Source organism: Gossypium hirsutum, chromosome D12, assembly GCF_007990345.1.
Source record: "Gossypium hirsutum isolate 1008001.06 chromosome D12, Gossypium_hirsutum_v2.1, whole genome shotgun sequence".
Lineage (NCBI taxonomy): Eukaryota > Viridiplantae > Streptophyta > Magnoliopsida > Malvales > Malvaceae > Gossypium > Gossypium hirsutum.
Genome location: NC_053448.1, coordinates 48,118,714 through 48,138,558, shown reverse-complemented (window position 1 = coordinate 48,138,558; position 19,845 = coordinate 48,118,714). Strand labels below are relative to the sequence as shown.

At 32.6% G+C, this 19,845-nt stretch overlaps 1 protein-coding gene and 1 long non-coding RNA gene across 3 annotated transcripts; one reads left to right on the top strand and one right to left on the bottom strand.

The window, feature by feature from the left end:
- Positions 1 to 864: 864 nt before the first annotated feature.
- LOC107948772 (4-coumarate--CoA ligase-like 9) lies at positions 865 to 3,542 on the bottom strand. Of its 2 annotated transcripts, none has more exons than XM_041106931.1 (6): positions 2,327 to 3,542; positions 2,052 to 2,241; positions 1,797 to 1,942; positions 1,629 to 1,696; positions 1,268 to 1,376; positions 865 to 1,192 (listed from the first exon to the last, which is right to left on the bottom strand). In XM_041106931.1, exons 1-6 carry the CDS (start codon positions 3,332 to 3,334, stop codon positions 1,070 to 1,072), a joined length of 1,644 nt encoding a protein of 547 aa, XP_040962865.1. In that variant the 5' UTR covers positions 3,335 to 3,542; the 3' UTR covers positions 865 to 1,069. The 2 variants fall into 2 exon arrangements, with proteins under 2 accessions (XP_040962865.1, XP_016738905.1); XM_016883416.2 differs by having other exon boundaries at positions 1,274 to 1,376.
- A 3,809-nt stretch (positions 3,543 to 7,351) lies between these two features.
- On the top strand, positions 7,352 to 9,305 carry LOC107949346 (uncharacterized). Its single transcript, XR_001697715.1, has 3 exons — positions 7,352 to 7,441; positions 7,881 to 7,955; positions 9,093 to 9,305. It is a non-coding gene; the product is annotated as an uncharacterized lncRNA (long non-coding RNA).
- Positions 9,306 to 19,845: the final 10,540 nt, after the last annotated feature.

Here is a 19,845-nt window from a genome sequence, read left to right as displayed (position 1 = left end):
TTTATTGGTACCTAATAACTAAAGATTGATTTGATTTCAAGAAACAAAGGAAAATAAAATTAAAAATATGTAAAACTAAAAAACAAACAAATTTGTTAATGGCTTGCACAATTGGAAATGTTAGAAAATAAAAGTTTTTAATTTTGACGAATTCACATTAGTTCAAATCCACATGAAAACAAAAAAATTTCAACAAGTTTTAAATATAAACTTTCTAATGTTGGTTGCACTCTATATAAATGTAAATACCTTATTTTATTGGCATACATTAATTATATTTACTACCTCATAAAAAATAATATTATTAGTATATTAGAGTAATTTGTATAATATTTTATTAGTTTAGGTATCAAATTGATCCAAAAAAAATACTAAATTAGGAAAAAATGTAAAATTCAAATATCAAATTAGACAAAAAAAAACTCAAGTGTTATATTAAAAAAAGTGTTAAGTTAACGTACTAAATTGGAGGGGTGATACTAGTTCGGATCGGTAGAGTGCTTTTTGGATTTTTTGAGTTGCCTATCATAATTCGATTCCACTCGGTTTAATTTTCGATTTTTTCATATTAATTTTTTGTTTTGAATTTTTAATTTTATTTTGACAAAATTGACTTTGTTTTATGGTTTTGGAATATTACTCAACAAAATTTCAAGTTTCTTTCATTAACATTTCTAAGTTACAATAATTTTTAAATATAAAAAATAAAATTAATTATAAATTAAATAAAAAATAAAATTTAATTTGGAAAAAGTGAAAATACTATTTATTTTAACATTAAGGTATAAAGTTATATTTTTCACTTCTATAAACAAAATTAATTTACTCATAATGGAAACCACAAATAATTTAACCAAAACAAAATTCAAGCAGCAAGGGAACTTTTTTATTGCCAGGTAAGAAAATGAGCTTTAATTTTGTGTAAACAGAGGTCACTCATGGGGTCTGTTCTAAATTTATTTTTTGATCATTTGTAATGATATGAAACAGTTCTTCAATTATATAAAATAGATAAACGACAAGATTTAGCAATTTTGGAATCATAAAAACGTGGAAAGGTGGAAGAAATTTACAACTTGGAGGTAGCACTTGACAATTTGATCACCAATTCCTTCCTCATCACCTTACCAGATGCATTCTTTGGCAATGAATCAATAAACATTATTCTACGTATTCTCTTATACGGGGAAACCTGAGATGAAACGTCTGAGAATGTCAACAAAAAAAGATGAAAAAAGAAATTGTTTTGCATTTAGTTAGAAGCAACGCATGCCTGTTGGGCAACAAAATGCTTGAGTTTTGATTCATCAATGTTGCTCCCTGATTGTCTAACCACAAAGGCCACTGGTACCTGGCCTGCTTCCTCATCTGAAAGCCTGTTGAGAGTGTCAAAAGTAAGCACTTGGCAGGTTTAACCAAGCATTTACTCCAATACAACATCTATTTGATATTGGTATACTTGGAAGGGGCTATAGGTTTAGTGAGCAATTTAGTCTTTCTTCGCATAATTTTGAAGCATTAAACGTTAAAATATATTAAATATACAAGGACTAAATTGCTCTTGAATTATTATAGACTAATCCATTTGGAACGTTAAATGAGAATAACGAGAAGTAAAAGTGACATACGGAACAACTGCAGACTCGACGACATCTGGATGGGAATTAAGCAGATGTTCTAATTCAGCTGGGGCAACCTGTTTGATTGAGAAACCAACTTTAAAAACCATAATAAAATAAGCTTTTAGTTCTTGCGGGGCACCATACTTTTTAACAAAGCTTAGATTTAGAGCCAACCTGGTAGCCTTTGTATTTGATCAACTCTTTTATCCTATCTACGAAAAACAGGAAACCTTCATTATTAATGTAGCAAAGATCGCCAGTTCTTAACCATCCATCTGAATCCAAAGTCCCAACAGTTGCCTCCTCATTATCAACGTATCCTGAACCACCCCCAAAACAAAATTGTAAAACAGAGCAATCAACAACAACAAACAACAGTGGCCACTTACTCTCTTGCCAGTTAATCAATGTACAGAAATCAGTGATTACCCCTCATTACTAGAGGTCCCCTAACCCAAAGCTCTCCAGGCTTTGCAGGTGGCAAAGCAGCACCAGTTTCAGGATCCACGATTTTGGCTTCACAATTTGGCATAAGCTTCCCTGTCGCACCTTCTGCTTGGGTTTCATCGGGAACCATTGTGCTAAACACTCGCCCCGTTGTTTCAGTTAGCCCATATGCCTTCATCACAAATATTGAAAACTTCATTTATCAAATCAAAGCCAATCATGTTGATTGGTCAATCAGCACTGTAATTAAGTGTTACCTGCGCCAGCTTAACTTTGGGCAACCGTTTTCTCAGCCTTTGGATCATGCTCTTACTCAAATGAGCGCCGCCGCAGAGGACAGCTTCAAGCGAGCTCAAATCATAGCCATCCATTATCGCAGTATCGTTCACCATCTTTACAATCAACGGTGGAGCCAAAGCCAAGAGGCTAACCCTATACTCATAGATAACTCCATACATTTTTCTCAGACCAAATGAGCGACTTCCTCCCGTTATCACCATGCAGTCGCCCGAAACCATGGACCTCAAACTGAATACTAGTCCATACACATGAAAAAATGGAACCGTACAAAGGACAACCGTCGGGGAACTCCTCACCGGACGCATTCCTCCGGCAATCGCCGCTGTCAAGTTACGGTGAGTCAATGCAACTCCTTTGATCCCACCGGTTGTGCCGGACGAATAGAGAATCGTGGCTACATCGGACTGGTTCACTTTGATTCCTCTGTTTTCAGTTTTTTCACTTGGGCTTTCCATTAACGACTCGAATTCAACAGAGTCAATAGCAACGACTCCGTGTTTGAGCAAAGGGATTTTGTGAGCTGAATCCGACGAGGCGAAAGCTATGACAGGTTTGGAATGTCGGATTAGGTGATGAATCTCGGGGGCAGTGGCGGCGGGATTGACGGGAGAGATAACAACGCCGATAGATAAGAGAGACAAGTAAAGAATGGGAGTGAAGATATTGTTAGGGGTGAAAACGACAGCACAATCGCCTTTAGAGAGGCCAAAGTGGGTGCGGAGGGAGGTGACTAGGTTTTCGAATCGGAAGATAAGTTCGGTGTGGAGAATACGGCGGCGCGTGGTGGCGTCGATGAGAACGACGGCGGTGGGGGAGGGTGGGGAGGACTGGAGCATAAAGAAGAAGAAGTCGGTAAATGAAATGGGTGCGGATTCGGGTGGGAGTGAAACGGGAGATCGGAGGCTGTGGAACGTCATGGTTTTGGAGCAAAAGCCGCTGTTTGGATCGACGACCAAAGTGGCCATCAGAATGGAATGGGGTTTTTCTGTTACTACAAAAGAAATTGGAGGGATGGATGGGGTTTCAAACTGTTTTAGAAGCTTGAGGTATCCATAATAAAAAAGTCAAACAAATAATTTGATAAACAATTATCAAAATAACATGATAAACTTTCCCAGTTTTATCAAAATGCTTTTCACTCTCATTGGTTCAAAATTTGTATCAAGTGACCCACTGGCAGTAGTCAAGAATTTTACAACTCTTGTTATCTGTTGATCTCCAAACCAAGGACCACCTCGTGGACGCCTCCTTAATTGTTGGCCAAGGCCACTTTTTCTTCCTTTTAAACATGTTTACAAATGAAGAAAGGACATCGAAATGGTCCCAATACATAAACCTTAAGCTGAATATATGGAGAACATAGTATAAAACAGCTGATCCAAAATCACGCTTATACCAAAATAAAAAACTTAACCTTAAAACCATTACTACAATAGAAAACTGATGGTTAAACCACAAACATCACGGAACAATCACATTAGTCGATCATCAAATCGAAGTCTATGAGTTGGTATGATGTTTCTATTGATGATGGTCCTATCCTAATTCTTCCAACAAATTCCATGAAGCTTCATTAAGTCATAGTTCACTGAATTAAGTGTAAACAAAATGAATCATCAAAAACTTGAGAGAATGAGCTCGCATTGACTTGAGAAAAACATGTAGTCTTAGACCCGATCGCATGAGCCATCAATGCCTCTAGAAAGCTTAACTATCACCCTGAAGCAAAGAGAGAAGAGAGAGAGCCAAAGGCGTACAAAGTGTTGCCTAAAATTATTCTACCGAAAGGAAAACGTAAAAAGGACCAAAAATGGTGAAAGGATGGATGTGAGAAGGCTAGGGAAGGAGAATAAATGGGGAAAAGGTTGACGAGGGTAGTGGCGGAGGTGAGGAGCAAAGGAGGAAATGAGTAGGGAAAACAAGGAAGTCGGAGGGGTGACCGACAAGGAATGAATGTTATAAATGAGAGAAGTGGAGAGGTAAGGAAGGAGAAGAAAACTAAGGGGAGGGGAAGGGGAAAAGAGGAAAAAGGGAAAAGAGGGAGGTGGCAGGTAGTCATCGGCTATCTACGTCTCTGCTAAAGAGGCAAGGTATTGAAAAGGGAGTTGACGGCGAGGGCTTCACATTAGGAAAAAATAGGAAAATGGGAAGAAAACCCTTCACTTTGTCAAAGTGCTTTTCTTCCTGATAACTTGTTGAAAGTTTGGAGTTTCGGCTAACCTTGTATAATATTTTAAGTTTTAGGATCTGATACATTGAAAGTAAAAATGTTTTCGGTATGCTTGTTCTCTGTAGAATATTTGTTAAGGTTTAGCATTTCTTTTGAGCCGCACTTACGTTCTATCCTTCCATACTCAATGTTTGCAACTTTGGTGTTTCCATCCTTGTGTTTTGTTTTGTTTTTAGCTTCCATCTTTAGTGCTTCTCATTGTTGGTGTTTTCCTTTATTTTCCTTCGAAGAGTCTCAAGAATATGAAGTAAGGAGAATATTTTCTAGTGTTGATTTTGGATCCAAGCTATTGTTGTTGCTAATAGGGGTTTGATTTTGTTTTGGTAAAGAAAAAAGTTTTTTTTTCTTCTTTCTTTTTGGGCTTTTAGTGTGTTTCCAACCTTTCTTCCTATTTTGTTGAAGGTTCTCATAATACAATGAGTTTAACGCATTATATATTTCTACCATGAAAACATGTCATGTCACTGACAATGCACCAAGCCGTTTTGGTGGCTAAGGCTGATTTAGATCGTGGCTTTAAGTATGTCATCTAACTTTCATGTTCATTCATATGTATTAAACTCTACCAACATGAAAAGATTGAGATCATGTTTGGTTCCATGCCTTTGTATGACTATTTTTTTTCTTTTGTTTTATGATTTCTTGTTGTTTTTGTTTTGCCTTGCTTAGTTATGCCTTTATGCCTTATATGGATCATTAATCTCCCTCTTTTTATGATCAAAAAGTTCTTTTGTTGAAAAAAATTAAAAACATTTAATTTAATAAGTTTGCAACTTGCACTTTATTAATTTCGATAATAAATTTCGATGATTACTCAAAGTTCTTGGAAAGAGAAATCCCTTAAGATCCTTTAAAAGTTCTCAATTGAGCTTATGAAAGCTTATGCATCGACCCTGTAACACCCTTAACCCGTGTCCATTGCCGGAATAGGTTTATGAGGTATTACCGATCGAAACACAACATTCATCATTCATTTCTCAATCAAATAATCCAACATTAATAAATATCATTCAATTATACACATATTGTCCCTTTTAGACGTCTACAAGACCTTAAACATACATTAGAGAAGGTTCGAGACTAAACTGATCACATATAAAATTTTTTGGAACTTGTAAAAATTTTCTAAGTAACAGAGGTCACACAGTCGAGTCACACGTCTGTGTGCTCAGACCATGCGGCACGAAAATAGACTTGGTTTAAGCCACATTTCTCACCTTTCACATGCCTACCTAAACCACATCATTTTGGCATCAATTTCACATCTAATAAGCAACCAAAAATGACCATTTCATGTACATTTCATACAATTGTATATCCATTTCTTTACTACTCATCAAATGTCCACAAACTAGCTCAAAGCATTCCAACTCCGCATGATTCATCATTCACCACTTACTATCAATTGCATTTATCACATGCCTTAAATTCAAACTAAATATCCAACCAAATCATTCGATCTAAAACCAAACCAAGGCATACCAAAGTATCATTTCAAATTCATATTTAAACATACCATTCCTTAAGCCACATTGCCACCACATTTTCATTCATGGTCAAGCCACAAATAACCAAACATATACATGTCACTTACCAAATGTCTATTGAGCTATTTGAACCATAATCAAACATACCAAGATATACCATTTCACAAGGAAATTTACATACCAAACTAATATGAACATAGCTTATACACATTAAACTTTACATTGTTATTAAGCCAAATCTTATGGCTAAATACATATCAAACACATATGCATAAATAGCCAAAAGTCACTTATACACTTCATAAACCAACTAGCCTATACATGCCACATAACCAAAAGCACAAAGCTTTTGAAATACCGAAACGATAGCTGGATAATGTGATGAAATCTCCGACGACTTCCAACCCGAGCAAGCCACCGAAACACTATAAACATAGGAAAGAAAACAAAGTAAGCTATACAACTTAGTAAGCTCGTATGATAATATACTCAACTTATTAAATAACACATATTAAGTATTACAATGTTACTCATTTGCTTTCACCGTTATACCATGAATCCATACACATAGCTAACCAAGGGTCTCACAAGCTTATTCATTTCCATGTTCATATAGATCTAATATATTCTCACCAATTCATTCACATTTAGATATGCATAAGCAATTTAAGATATCCCACATTCAATCCAATATTCATTACATATTCATAATCAATATAACTGTAACAGCCCAATTTTCAGTAGTGTCAGAACAGTGATTTGAGATCACTAAAATCGATGAAAAAGTTAGAAAAATTTTATTAATTAATAATTATAAGTTAAGTGTGATTTTAGAAATATTTTTGAATTAGTGCATTTTGTGATTTAAAAGAAATTATTAGGTAAATTGGGTCGAAAACGAGGTATCAAGACCTCAATATTAGAAACTGAGCCGTAAAAATTTTTATAAATATTTACGGAGTGTCATTAGGGTAGTATTAAAGTTTTGTTAAGAAATTTTAACGTTTTGATGGTTAATTATGAAAAAGGATTAAATTGCAATAGGAATAAAAGTTTAATTATAGATTAAGGAAAAGTTAAAAGGACCAAATAGGCAATTATGCCTTTTTTTGAAGTTGAGTCGGCATAATAAAAGAAATATCTGAGATATTCTAGTTAATATATATATTATATATATGTAAGTAATGATTATTATTAATATATTATATTATATTATATTATATTATATATATATAACAAAAGAAAGAATAGAAATAAGAAAGAAAGAAACAGAGAGCAAAACGAAACAGAGAAAGGAGAAAGAAGAAAAAGAAAGAGCGACGGTTCAGGGGTTTCAAAACTTCTAAATTTAATTGGTAAGTCAATTTAGTCCCTTTTTCTTATAGTTTTGATATTTTTGGAATCCTAGAACAAAATACTATTTGATTTAAGTTGAAATTTTGGAAGTTAGTAAATTTTTAGATGTTGTTCATGTTGAATTAATTGATGAATTAGAGGTTAAAATGATTGAATTTTAAGTTAAAAGTTAGTAAAAGGTTGATTTGAAAAATAAAACATAAGTTTTGAATTGATAGGGACTAAATTGAAAGAATCCCGAAATTAGGGATTTATGGGGAAATTGAAGAATTAAATTGAGTTTATAGTAAGAATTAAGAGAGAATATAGAGTTAGATTGGGAAAAATAAAATTAGTATTGATAAGGAATTAAATTAGAATTTGGGTAAAGTTTAGGTATAAAAGGAAATATTTTAATGAAATTGTGTATTAATGATTTTTAATTGTTTAATTACGTAGCTAATGTCGTGTACGAGTCATTGTCCGAGAAAGGAAAGGAGAAAGTGGACAAGGAGTGACTCGAGAGAAATTTCGGTTAGTATTACCATAATTCGAATTTAATTACTAATTGTTAAAATTTAAATTAATATACATGATAAGAAAATTGAGGTGAGTATCATGATTGAATCGAATGAAATATATATATACTTATTGATATTGAATTTATTGATAGTAATTGTTGAATTTTGAATAATATGTTTAGTAAATAAAAATAAGATGAATATTGGAAAATGAATAATATATATATATGAATGGAATAAAAGTGAATTAAATTGTGATTGAATCGAAAGTGAATTTGAAATAGAAAAATGTATTGAATCAAATTGTGATTAAATTGGAATGATTTGAATTGAAAGCATGAGAAAGTGATTGAATTGAAATGTGATTCGGAAACCCTATTAACTAGTCGGGCTGAGTCGGATATAGTTGACATGCCATAGGATTTGGAAGAGTACGGGATTTATCGGCTTTGCCGACCAGGCACTTTATGTGTCGTATCTCAGGCACTTTATGTGTCGTATCAGGCACCTCGTGTGTCGTTTCAGGCACTTATGTGTCGTATACTGATCAGGTACTATGTACCGTTTTAGGCACAATGTGCCGTATTGGTGTGTTTGGTTGGATCCGTGTATCCGCCAAGGTCCAAGTCAAGTTAATAGGGGTAAATGAATAATTTTGATAATATAAATTTTTATTGAATGATCTTGAATATGAATTGAAATAGCTTTTGTTAAGAAATGAGAAGTGAAAATAAAATAATTTGAAAGAGTGAAATAATATGTGAATTTAATTGAATACAAGTTATTGAAATTTAGTTATGGATTTAATGAATAAATTGAGTGTTAAAAGATTTAAAGTACATATTGAATATAAATAGAATGTGTAATGAATGAGTTGATAAATTGATTGAATTTGTATGAGTTGGAATGGGATGTGAAAAAATCCAATAAAATTTAGATAGTGAAACAAGGTATGAATATAATTAAAGATAAGATTGAAATATTGCTTATTGTTATTAATGATCAAGTTGATTTAAAGTATGAGACAATTAACGAATAATTGTAAACATAAATTAAATGTATATAATTTATCGATTAATGTTATGAATTTGAATTATGGTAATACCATTGAGTATACCCATACTCAGTGTACGGTTGTTTCCGTGCGCAGGATTGTAGAAAACCAGTGTTCGATCCAGCATCCAAAGTAATCCCGACCTCAGAGAAATGTTAGTGATGTACTTTCTTTTGATAATGTGGCATGTACCTAAGTAATGTATATACCTAAGTAATGTATATACCTAAGTGATGTATAGGGATTAGTCATTTTGAATGTTTGTATCTATGATATTGCTAAAGAAAGATGTGTGAGTATGTGATAATGTTTGGCTTTTAAAATGGTTAAGTATGAAAATCATGAAAGGGTAAAATTTTGCAAAGAAACAGAATGATATATGGAATTACCTAAGATGGTATAAAGTGAATTAGAGGGTGAATGATATATGGAATGAAATCTTGTTGAGTCTATTTTCATAGAAAAATAATGGTTTAACAAAATAAATTTTATATTTTGAGATATGTGTATTTTAGTGAGACAGGGTCAGATCTGTCTCTGGAGTCCCCTGTTCTGAGTTTAGAAAATCATTAAAAATTGTACAAAATGGTTATGAGCTTTATTTTACATTATTAGATTCCTTAACGAATCTATTTTCTTTAGAAATAAGTAAGAACATCATATCAAAATCCTATAATGAGAAAATTTATTTTTAGTACCAAGGGGTCAGGACAGTCGAGTGAAGAAACAGGGGAGATTTTAACTAATAAACTGTACTAATTGGTCAAACCAAAAATTCTGAAAATTTTATGGTAGAAATATATATGAGTCTAGTTTCAGGGAAAATTTACGGAATTAAATTTCAAGTCCCGTAGGTCGAGTTATAATCAATTTAGTAACTGCTGCGCGATTGGGCAGATTACTGTAAACAGTGAAATTAATTTTCAAAGCGAATTTTTATGCCCCGAATTAGTAAAATAAGCTAAGTAATGCCTCGTGCTCGACTCTGGTAACGGTCTCGGGTAAGGGGTGTTACAATAACCATATGGATTTCTCATAATTATCCACTTACTCATCATGTGAAATTCGATACCCTCAATAAGAATTTATATAAATCAAACACTTACATAAACTCAAACCTTTTCATGTAATATACACGAGCTCACATCTATTTATCAATCTTCTTTCATTCAATATACGTATAAGTATCGTACGTACCTGTACCACTTATTTCGTTTACACTTTTATTCTCATCTTGACTTTGCCCGTTGAACCATTAGGAATCGCTAAGGATACTCAGAAATCTCGTATAACTCGTACAATGCCATATCCCAGATATGGTCTTACATGCTATCATAAATCGATGCCAACAGTTAGCTATGGTCTTACACGATTCTCATATCGATGCCAATGTCCTAGACATGGTCTTACACGAATCTCATATCGGTGCCAATGTCCCAGATATGGCCTTACATGAATCACATGATGAAGCCAATGTCCTAGACATGGTCTTACACGTAATCACATATCAGTATCCTAAGTTATTCCTAATGTTCGTACGGGACTTTCGGACGTCGTAACTTTTTCGATTCATGCTCGTACTCATCCAATCAACATCCAATTCAATTCAATGATAAATGCACATTTAGAACACAATTTAGGAACATTATTTAACATACGAACTTACCTCGTTCATTGAAACGACGAAGTAGGTCGACTCATCCAATACGTAGTTTTTCTCCTATTTCTAGGTCCAAATCTTGTTTTTCCCAATCTATATAATAACAAAATTTACTTATTTAATCACTAATTCACTCAATTTAACACAATTTACACATTAGGGCAAATTTACACTTTTGCCCCTAGACTTTCACATTTTTGCAATTTAGTTCTTATCACATAAAATCACAATTTCATGAAATTAAACACAAACCCAAGCTAGCCAAATTTTTATTATTGCCATAACAGCCCACATTTTTCATTTATTCACACTTTTACCACACGATTTATCATTTTTCTCAATTTAGTCCAAAATTGATATTTTTACTCAAAATCACTTTACCAAACATGTAAAACTATCATCAAAATTTCATATTTCATCATCAAACATCAATTAACACATGTATTCAACAATGGCAACTATCAAAATCTTTAACAGTTTTGAAATCGGAGGTACAGGCTAGCTAGATTACGAAGCAACGATCTCAAAAACGTAGAAATTATTAAAAACCGAGCAAAAATACTCACCAAATAAAGCACAAATAAAGCACAAAACTTGGCCGAATATTGAAGCTTCCATGGCTATTCATCTTTCTCATTTTCGGTGGAAGATGATGAATAGAAAGATGAAATTTGGTTTTATTTTATTTATTATCATTAATTACCTTTTTACTAAATTAACTTTTAAAATTAATCAAATTTACACAAATGCCAAACCAAATATCATCCACTAACTCACAATTGGATTAATTATCACATAAGGACCTTTAATTTAATGTTCTATATCTATTTGACACTTTTAGCTAATAGAACACAAGTTTTATGCTTTACGCGATTTAATCCTTTTTATCGAATTAACCACTCAAACAGTAAAATTTGTGATAGCCCGAAATAGAGCCTAATCGGAACAGTGATTTTGTAACCATAATTCTGAAGTGAAATAGTTTAATTTTATAAATTTTTATTAATTACCGATTGATTGAAATATTGTGTGAAAATATGGATAGGAAATTTTAATGATTTAGTGCATAATTGAATTTTTAGGACTAAATTGAGAAAAATACAAAGTGTGTCTAATTAGTGATTAAAGGACTTGATTGAATTATTGCATGAAATTGGAAGTGTTTATGTGGCAAGTAGACTATAAATCAGTGTTATGGAGACATAAGGATAATTCTAGAAAAATATCTAAGTAAGTGGGTCAAGGGCATTTTTGTCAAAATTGAATAAAAGACAAAATAAGATGAAAACAAGTGTTCATATTCTTCAAATTAGACCCTTGCTGCCAAAAATTTCATTGTCACCATAGCTAGGGTTCTTGATTTTCTAAGCTCAATTATAAAGAAAGAAGGAATAGTGAAAGTGATCGGGGAAAAGAGAATGTTATCGACTAATTTACGAAAATAGTCGTTTTGCATCCGAGGTAAGTTACGTGTAAATAATAGCAATATATTTTTATAAATTGTGAATTATATTTGATATGTGAATTAATATTGAATGTGGAAGGAAAATTGTTCATGAATTATTCAAGTGATAAAGTGTTTAAAATAAAGTGTTAAGTGTAAATTCCCGGTTGAACTTAGGAATAGAAGTGGATACAAGTGACATGTCACTAGAGACCAGTGTTACAGTGTTACAATGATTCCCGGGTGCTGGGTGATCTAGCATGTGTTGCAGATACCTGACAGCTTGTATGAGCAGGCCCGTGGACATTTCCAGTGTTATTGATCAGTGGTAGTTTCGGCTACATTTCAGTGGTAGCTTTAGCTACATATCAGTGTGGCACTTATGTGCTAATTCTGTACGTATCCGTGTATATTTCGAGTGTTCAACGGGATTAATAATGAGTTAAAGTGAATATGAAATAAGGTGTGTATGCAGGTACATTTGAAAGAATGAGCATATGTGATAAAGGTTAAGTGTGTAAATGTATATGCAAGTGAATTTGGTAAGATTATGCATATATAAGTGATTGAATTTGCTAAGAAATGTATTGATTAGTTATATGTTAAAAAAATGTTAATTATTAAATGAGTGCTTATTGTTTACATGTAACTTACTAAGCTATTAGTAGCTTACTCCTTTCTTCCTTTCCTTTGTTTTATAGTGTTTTGAGCTTACTCGAATTGGGGATCGTCGGAGCTTCGTATCACACTATCAACAGACATCTCGGTATTATGATTTCAAAACGTTTAAAGCTATGGCATGTATAGAGACTTATTCATTTTGAGTAAGTTCATATGATATGACTAAAGATTAGCTATTGCAATGGTTAGTAAAGAACATGTTTTGGTATTATATATGTTTAAATGGTAGCTAATACAAAGAAGTAGTTTTTGGACAGCAGCAGTGACGTGATTTTAAAAATCACCAAAAATAGTATAAATGGAATTAGAGAGTGAATGATATATATAATTAAATCTTATCAAGTTTTTACATGAAAGAAACGGTGTAGGTAAAGAAATTTTATATTTTGAGATATTTGAATTTTAGTGAGACAGGGTCAGAATGGTTTTTGAAGTCCTCTATTTTGAATTTAGAAATTCATTAAAAATTGTACAGAAATAATTATGGGTCATAATTTATATGTCTAGATTCCTTAGTGAGTCTATTTTCAAAAGAATTAAACGATAACATTATATGAATTCTGTACAATAAGATAATTGATTTTTAGTGACAAGAAGTCAGAACTGTCGAGCAGTGAAATATGGGAGAATTTAATGAATAAACTATACTAATTGGCTAAGCCAAAAATTCTGGAAATTTTATGGTAAGAAGGTATATGAGTCTAGTTTCAAAGAAAATTTACATATCTAAATTTTTAGTTTCTTAACTCGAGTTATAATTAAATTAGTGACAGTCGCGCAGGTGGACAGTTTTGTTGGGAATAGTGAAATTAATTTTAAAAGCAAATTTTGTGTTCCGAACTAGTAAGTTAAGTCAGATAACGCCTCGTACTCGACTCCGGCAACGATTTCGGGTAAGGGGGTGTTACAAAATTTCTTTATGAAATTTTCACACGAACATTCTATCATACTGTAAACATTAATAAAATGATAAAATAATTATTTTGACCTCGGATTGTGGTCCCAAAACCACTGTTCTGACTAACCCTAAAATCAGACTGTTACAGACCCGAACATGCAGAAGGACTAGTTTGTAAACTTTTAAAGATTTGAAAACATGTATCAGTACCTAGGACAAGTACCAATACCAATTTTAACTTCGATATTTCCAAATTTAAGGTAAAATACACAAGTATCGATACTTGGAATATGGTACCGATACCCCTATTAAGAAGTATCAAAATCAAATCCAGTATCGATACTGTTTTGGCATTTTATTTGTTTGAAAACAAAATGAAAGATGTTAAGTATAGATACCTTTACCATGGTATGGATACCATATTACCAAAAGTGTCAAAACTCCCACTTTGTTCCCTTTTTCATGCCTAAACTAAGTATGCATTCAAATGGTGCCTTAGGCACACTTAGAACCTGCACAAAATAAATCCAAAACATACACAAATATTCATTTTTGAATTCTTGAAATCAATTAGCCAATATGCCATATTCTGGCACCATTTCACAACCAAACATATCAGTTTCATCCATTAACTTAACATTCATTCATATACATCATTTTACCCATTCTATTGACTTCTATATTGGCATTCATATGAAAATTTATATACCTCAACATGATGCCATATATGTACACTTTTATATAGCCATTAAGAATCCAAGCTTCAAAGTAACTTTCATCTAAAATCTCATACACATAATGACACCTAAGTACATGCCACAATATTGAGTTAAAACGAGTAAAAGTCTACTGAGTCGATAGAAGGATAGTGTGATCTTTGATGCGATCTGATCGACATGTTCCGCAATCTACAATCTACAGGAGAAGGAAAACAATGATAAACATATAGAATGCTTAGTAAACCATTTAAGTAATTAACTTAACTTACCTTGTCATTATAGCAATTTAAGTAATTGTAACACAAAGGCACAACATGACATCTCCTTGGTATCCTTATATATATATTCATAAACCATTCCACATGACAACCTGTAGGTTAGTACCTCACATGACAAGATCATGGTATTAATTCCATATACATGTACAACCAAACTACTTTACGTTATACCATTCAACCTTGTTCAATATGTAAACTCATCAACGAAATCCATATTCAATCATTTCATTACCATTTAATTTTCATTTTCTGTTCGGAGAATATAGTAATTTAACTTTAGATACACGGCACTAATATGCTCCCACAAGCTGTAGAGCTGATCTATTTATGCAAGTTTTATTCGATGCTGCTCACTCAAGCTGTTGAGGATCTGCAACCTATGTTGGATCTCAACCATTGATAAAGAATGATTCGATGCTGCTCACTCAAGCTATCGAGAATTCGCAACATGTGCTAAATCTCAACCATCGATAAAAAATGATTTGATGATACTCACTCAAGCTGTTGAGAATCCGCAACACATGTTAGATCTCAGCCATCAAATTAATTCCTGATCACAAAACTCATTTTCCTTTCTGGAATCTAAATGGCATGCCATTCGTATCATAATTGTTTAGTAAATTCACATGGGCTTGTTATATAATTCGTATCATTTCTATTTATGTAATTATATATACTTTTCATATTTCAAATAGCAACCCATATACCTTTTAAACATATTACAACATCTCCATGTACCTTTTAAATATTTTACATCCATTCGAGACCGCGTAACTATTCGTATTTATCATGTAGTTCATATATTTCGATTTAATCTTTTTTATGCCAAACATTATATATACATAACCGTTCAACTAAAAACAATACAATATAATACAGACATATCATTAGTTAATAGAATAAGTCTCATATGAACTTACGATACAAAAACAACTACAAGCAATACATCGAGGATTAATATGCAAATTTTCCTTTTTCACAATTATCCTCTGATTGATTCAATTCCTAATCATGCAAAAGGGCCGAATAGTTGAAGCCTTAACAATGACTTCCTCAAGTTTCTTTAGAGCAATCAGCGGGGAGAAAAGAAAAATAAAGATGAAAGCTTTTGATATTATGTTTTAATATATTATACTAATAATTTAATCATAAATTTTAATAATAATCATTAATAAAACACCACCAACCGTGCATTTATTCACATAATGGTCTAATTGTCATTTTAATTTTGATTTTATTGCTAAATAAGCCCTTTAACAAATAAAAATCCATAGCAATTAATTTTTATAGTTTTTACGATTTAGTCCTTATACTTTAACTAGTCACCAATTTGGAAAATTTACTTATCCAAAATTTAATTCACCTATATAATAACTCTGTAAACATTTAATAAAAATATTTAAGGGCTAGGTTTACCGAAATGAGGTCCTGATACCTCATTTTTCGACACCACTAACTTAATTAACCATGCAATTAACAAAATTAAAGGACCAATCTCCAATTAAACTTTATACTAACCTCTTAATATTAAATAATAATATTTATGGACTTGAACATCGGAAGTGGGGTTCCGAAACTACCGTTTTCGATACCACTGAAAAACGGGCTATAACACGATTAGTCAGCTGGGTACACTTGCAAACAATTTATCTGGAGGTGATTTTTGTAAGGATCGTAGCAGGGCAAGGTGAGACGGTTTTTCGTTCACTTTCATTCTAGCTCATTACTAAAGAAACTTGGTTTTAACAGTGACAAGCTAGATGAAATTCTCGCAACTAGCAAGAGAGACCCTAGTAAGGGTGGACTTGACTATGTGGGCAAATGAGACAAAACAATTCATCTATGTTTGTCAAGGCCGAAAGAGCTGCTGATCATCTTAAAAGCTCTAAGAAAGCTGAAATTATCCATACAGAGAGGCGTACAAAGTATAATCACAAGATGAATTTCTATAATTGTGGTGTGACAAGTCATATTGAGACAAGGTGTTTCAAGCTTCTAAAAGATCTAAGAAAGAAGTGCCTAGTTGTTGCTCCAACTGGAACTCAAGAAAAGACTGCCAAAGGACAGAAGCAAAAGCTAGTCTAGAGGAGAAAAGATTAGAAATGTTATATTGTTGCGCATCAAACTTTGAAGGCAACTGCTAATCATGTATGGTACTTGACAATGATTGGTAACAACTTTTGTCTCAAGAACTTCCGAAAAAACCATGAAAGAAGAGTTGATGCGGAACCATCTAAGATGAATAAATAAAGAAAATTAAAATTGAATTTATGAAAAAAGGTTCTAAAAGGAAAGTGGAAAGTAGAAAAGAAGAAAATGACTTAAAGATGTATTAATCAATAAAAGAATGGAATTGCTGTGCCCAAATGAAGGAGAGCTCAAATCAAATTAATCAATCTGAAAAAATAGAATAAATTAAGATGAAAGTCAGATTTGAATAATATAAAATAAAATGCAATAACCAAATAAAAATTTAAAGGATAAAATTGCCCTGTGGAATCCTTGAAAGACTTGCTCTTAAAAATGTCAATGATCGAACAAATTTTTCCCTATGAAACTCCTAAGAGAAAGACCTTTAGAAATGTCAATAATCTGACTTTGAAGATTGAAAACTTTACAACTCCAAAAGACTTAGAAAAGTAACAAACTTCTAAGACAAATAAGAGTTGAACCATTCGAACTCTCAAAACACTTTTTGCATCTCACAAAAAAAAAATGAGAGTGGTAGCAAATCCTATTATAGGCTGAAAATACTAGTAGTTACAATAAATAATATTTTTATATAAATTAAATGTCACCAATATCTCTTTTATATTAACAATTAATTTACGAAAAATATTCCTATTAATTTAGTGTCCAATTAACTTGAGATAGCAATTTTAAAAAATATTTTAATATAATAAAGATAGATGATAACTAGTTAAATTAATCCAACACTTTACTAAGCTAATTTAAGTTGACTGCTGAATAAAAAAATCGAGTCAATTTAATTTATTCTAAACATTAATTGATAAATTTTTTTTTTACAAATTTATTTGGTTAATTACCGGATTTAAAATTTGATAACAAATTGACAAAATATCAAGTTAAAACTTTTAAGTGATCTGTCCTAAGCTTTAAAATAAAAATTATGTACACAAAATCATTCTTATATACAATTATATATTTAAGCTACCCCTAAACCTTAAACTAATTTATGAGAAATATTTGTCCTCAAAAAAGTTATATGAAAAACATTAGATGTATATTCTAAACAAAATCATCCAATTAAACCAACTCTATTTTAAATATCTTCAGTACTAATTAAATTAATACACAATTGGTTCTGCTATTATGACATGTTTTTGTCTGTTTTTGTGACACGATTTCTCTTGTTTTTTTTTGTCTTCATGTACCATTTATTTTATTGTTATTATTATCTCTTTGATGTTTTTCATTGATTTTATTCGTTTTGGACCTGTGAGTTACTCTGGCGGAAGTAAAGGAGGAGTTGGCAGGACAAGTGATTGATGACGACAAGGATGACGCATGGGAAGTTAATTAGGGCGATGAGGCAGTGATTTCTTATTACGATGTATGTTTGGTGGGTTATTTTCTCACATCAAGTGCTATACATTTTCAATCCACGCGAAATACTTTAGCAAATTTTTGGTTTTTGTTCTAATTTGTTTATGAAGTTGACATTAAAAGGGTGGTACATTGTGGTCATTGGATATTCAACAATCACTTGTTTGTATTCCATCGAATGGTGCCAGGTGAAGACCCTTTTTAAGTTCTATTTTTTTGTTGACCATTGGGTTTATATCTATGATCGTCCCTATGGCCTAATGTTTGAGTCCATGGCGAAATGATTTGAGAATTTCATTGGATCATTTGTTGATTACAATGCTAAGGCCATTTATGGGGGTTTTTAACACTAAATGAGAGTTTGGGTTCGCATTGATATCCATAACCTATTAAAGCGAAAGAATGAGATAGCCTTTGGCCAAGAGAATCATGTTTATGCAAAGTTCAAGTAAAGGAGACTCTCCTTGCTATGTTTTCTATGCTGTTGACTTAGCCATGAAGATAGTTTTTGTCTAGTTCAGATCACTTAGGGAACGATGAAACTTGTGATGGGATGGGATGCTTCCCTCAAGGTGGCACCTCGATGGCAGTTTCGCCAACGAGTTGTTGGCTAAGAGAGGAAAACGATTTGATTTTCCCTCATTTGTAAGGATAGTGATGAAAATATGAAGAATTTTAAAGATTTTTTCCTTAATTCAGATTTTGTCAATAAGGCAAGCATTGATTTAAGGACAAGAAGGATCGGGTAAGGCACCGTCGATTATGGTTGAAGATGAGGATGACGTGGGCCTGGAATATGAGGAAAGCCCAATGGACCTAATAGATGGCAAAAAGAGCTCGAGGATAGATGTGAATGTTTCTAATGTTTCTAAGTTTATTGATTCGTTAGGGGCTTGTAGGGATGAGAAATTGGCTGGGCTGGTCAACAGACTAGCTGAAAACGATGTAGATCACAAGTTGGAACATCTGCGAGTTGGGGAATCTACAAGTCGTTCGACAACTTCAACACATGTTGAAGAGTTATAACCCCATAATAGCTTTCTTCATAGAAGCACAGCTATGCGGAAATAAGATGGAGTGAACCCAACAAAAAAACAAAAAGAAAAAATAGGAAGAAGTATCCCTATCTTGAAGCCAAACAAAACTTGCATGAAAAAGGGTTAAAGAAACAAAATTCAAAAAAGAGAGAAAAAAGAAAAGAAAAGAGAGAGAAGACTCCCTATTTCGACTTTCAGGTTCTCAGGGCTCTAATAGTGTTCTTGCTAATCACAACTGTCAGAAGGGAGTGACCAGTGAGGAAAAGCATATATCATAAAACTAATTCGACCAGACAATGGAGATTGGATATCGAAAGAGAGAAAGATTAGGATTCAAGCTTTGATTTTGGGTGATAGAGAGATGATTTCAAGAGAATCCTAACATGCAAATGAAAAAGAGATAATGAGAGCTTTCAATTGGTTGTGGATTTGGCTAGTGATGATGACATTAGAGCAAGCAAGGACTAGGGTTTGTTATAAGAGAAGAGAATGAAGGAAAAATGATAAAGAAAGGAAAGAATAAGAAAAATTAAAAGGAAAGGAAGGAAAAAAAATGAAAAATGAG